Source organism: Helianthus annuus, chromosome 15 (genome assembly GCF_002127325.2).
Source record: "Helianthus annuus cultivar XRQ/B chromosome 15, HanXRQr2.0-SUNRISE, whole genome shotgun sequence".
Lineage (NCBI taxonomy): Eukaryota > Viridiplantae > Streptophyta > Magnoliopsida > Asterales > Asteraceae > Helianthus > Helianthus annuus.
In genome coordinates this window covers 14,133,061-14,135,291 of record NC_035447.2, presented here as the reverse complement: position 1 = coordinate 14,135,291, position 2,231 = coordinate 14,133,061, and the positions used below count along the sequence as shown (strand labels likewise).

General features: G+C 35.8%; 1 protein-coding gene across 1 annotated transcript; it reads right to left on the bottom strand.

Moving 5' to 3' along the window:
* Nucleotides 1–515: 515 nt before the first annotated feature.
* LOC110914802 (probable F-box protein At4g22030) lies at nt 516–1,909 on the bottom strand. Its single transcript, XM_022159513.2, has one exon. It carries the CDS (start codon nt 1,903–1,905, stop codon nt 637–639), a length of 1,269 nt encoding a protein of 422 aa, XP_022015205.1. The 5' UTR covers nt 1,906–1,909; the 3' UTR covers nt 516–636.
* Between the last annotated feature and the right edge of the window lie 322 nt (nt 1,910–2,231).

Genomic DNA, 2,231 nt, shown 5'->3' with positions numbered 1-2,231 from the left:
GTGAATATCTTTTCAAACACAATATTGTAGTATATCATTAATGCACAAATTTTACAGTATTGATGCAAAAATAGTATGGTTATGTGATTTCATTAATATTTAAAACCATGTTTAAGAACTAACTAAAAAGTCGCTTGCCTTTATACAGATTTCATTCCAAGAGAACATATACTCAATTTATTAACATATATGTAATTTGTCGTTACAAGCCATGGAAAAAGCATGTAATATCCCTTCTAATAAAATAACTTGTTACTACGTAGGATAAAATAAAGAAATTCGCCAATCGATGTCTTTGGCCATTATGTTTTTGAGCAGTTCAACGAGTTATCTCGTAGCAGATTCTGTATTATTATTAATATATTCACCATGTGAATAACAAGTCAGACAACATGCCATGTTCTATTTTATTAAATTGATCAGTAATTAAGTATTATTATTTTGTTTAAGTAGTAGCTATACCGGCCATAAACAATTATTAACAATGATGACATGATACCATCATACCAACAAAAAACAAAATGACAAATCTTGACAAAGTTATCAAACAATTTACATCTTCATGATTTAGTTAATTATATACATCATGAGAAAAATAATCAAAAGATCAATTACATTCTGGACTACAATACTTAATTAGAAAAGCTTGCTACCAAACTCTTCAATGTCACTGCCTAATCTTGAAGATGAAGCTGCTACATCTCTAAGCTCAGATAAACTTCTTCCAAGCTGCAATGCCACCTTCATCTCAAAAACTTCACCATTCTCTCTACTATCAAAATCTCTTTCCTTCAAGTTTGATTCTATTGATTCTTCCATCATCTTAAAGAAACCAGCATTGCTTCGATACATCTCAAACACCATCCCAACTTGCCCACCATGTTGTATGGTATTTACAACGCTTGCCATTGCACCACCCATGACCCCGAGCACCATGGCCCAAGAATTATGAGGAGAAGATGCAAGAAAGGCCGAACCAATGGCTCCTAAGCCGGTTAATAGAGGGCCAGCTATGGTTAAACCTTTGTTTAGTTTCAAGGCCTTTTCACCTAACGTTATATAATCATCTTTGTCTTTAATCTCCAAAACCCTAATGATCTCTCTCATCTCTTCCTCAAGTTCCACACTCCAACCGTTTTTATCGTGACACCGTTTGGAAGATGTCCTGCGTTTTTCAGGCCACCAAACCGCTGGTTCCACTTTGGCTGGAAACTTTTCTAGCATGACACCAAGTAGAGGAAGAGGGTATGCTCTATCTATAGCCAAAACTTTCTCCATAGCATCATTTACATCACTAAGAGAAGGATTGCTTATCGCAATCTTCGTCTTGATTTCGCTTTCGAGTTGCTTGAGCAACCTTGCTGCGTTTCTTTGTTCTTCAGCCAGTTGGGATGGTTGGATCTTGTTCATGATAATCAACATCCCAGTGGCTGCTAAATATAAGAAACTTGATGAAAGTTTAAGAGCTTCCAAGGGTGCACCAGGTACACTAGTTATAGCAGATGCAATGCCAGCCATAGTTGTTGCTGTAACAGTAATGGTGTTGATAGATGTTAACAGCAGGCTGTTCCAGTTATTCCTTTGCTCTCCAATGTTCTTATGCATCTCTACACGGTCCGAAACAGCCTCCAATATCACGTAAAGCTTCTCCATTACTTCAGGATCATGAGACATTTTAGGGTTGTTTTGGTTTTGTTTCTTTGGTGGAATTCTTGAAAACTCCATTTCTTCAACCAAACCGATGTTTGATTGGATCTTTGGAATGAGTGTGCTTAGATTATTTGTTTTAATCTTTGGGAAATGGATAGAAGCTCTAGTTAAATCTCTATGAGAAGATGAAGATGAAGAGGAAATAGATGAAGCTGAAGAACACAAAAAACTGGAAGCCTGATTAACAATTGACATGACTTAAACCAATTTAAACTTAAAATCGTCTTGATAGTGCCTAAAAAGCTCAAAAGTGTGTGAGTGCAATGGGGTTGGTTTTAATTTATGAAAGATCGAGCAGGTAAGTTTTGTTATCAGAAGAAGTTTACGTGGTTGTCTATATATAGAGAAACAAAATTCAGTCAAACTTTTCAAATCTTTGAAGTTTGAATATGCAAACATCTAAGCACTCGGTTTCTTGGGTTTATTAAGGTCTTGTTTTGACCTTCAACCTTCAAATGACATGTACACAAATAGGAACTTGTCAACTAACTTTGTTTGGGCAGTTTATGGTGAACGTACAG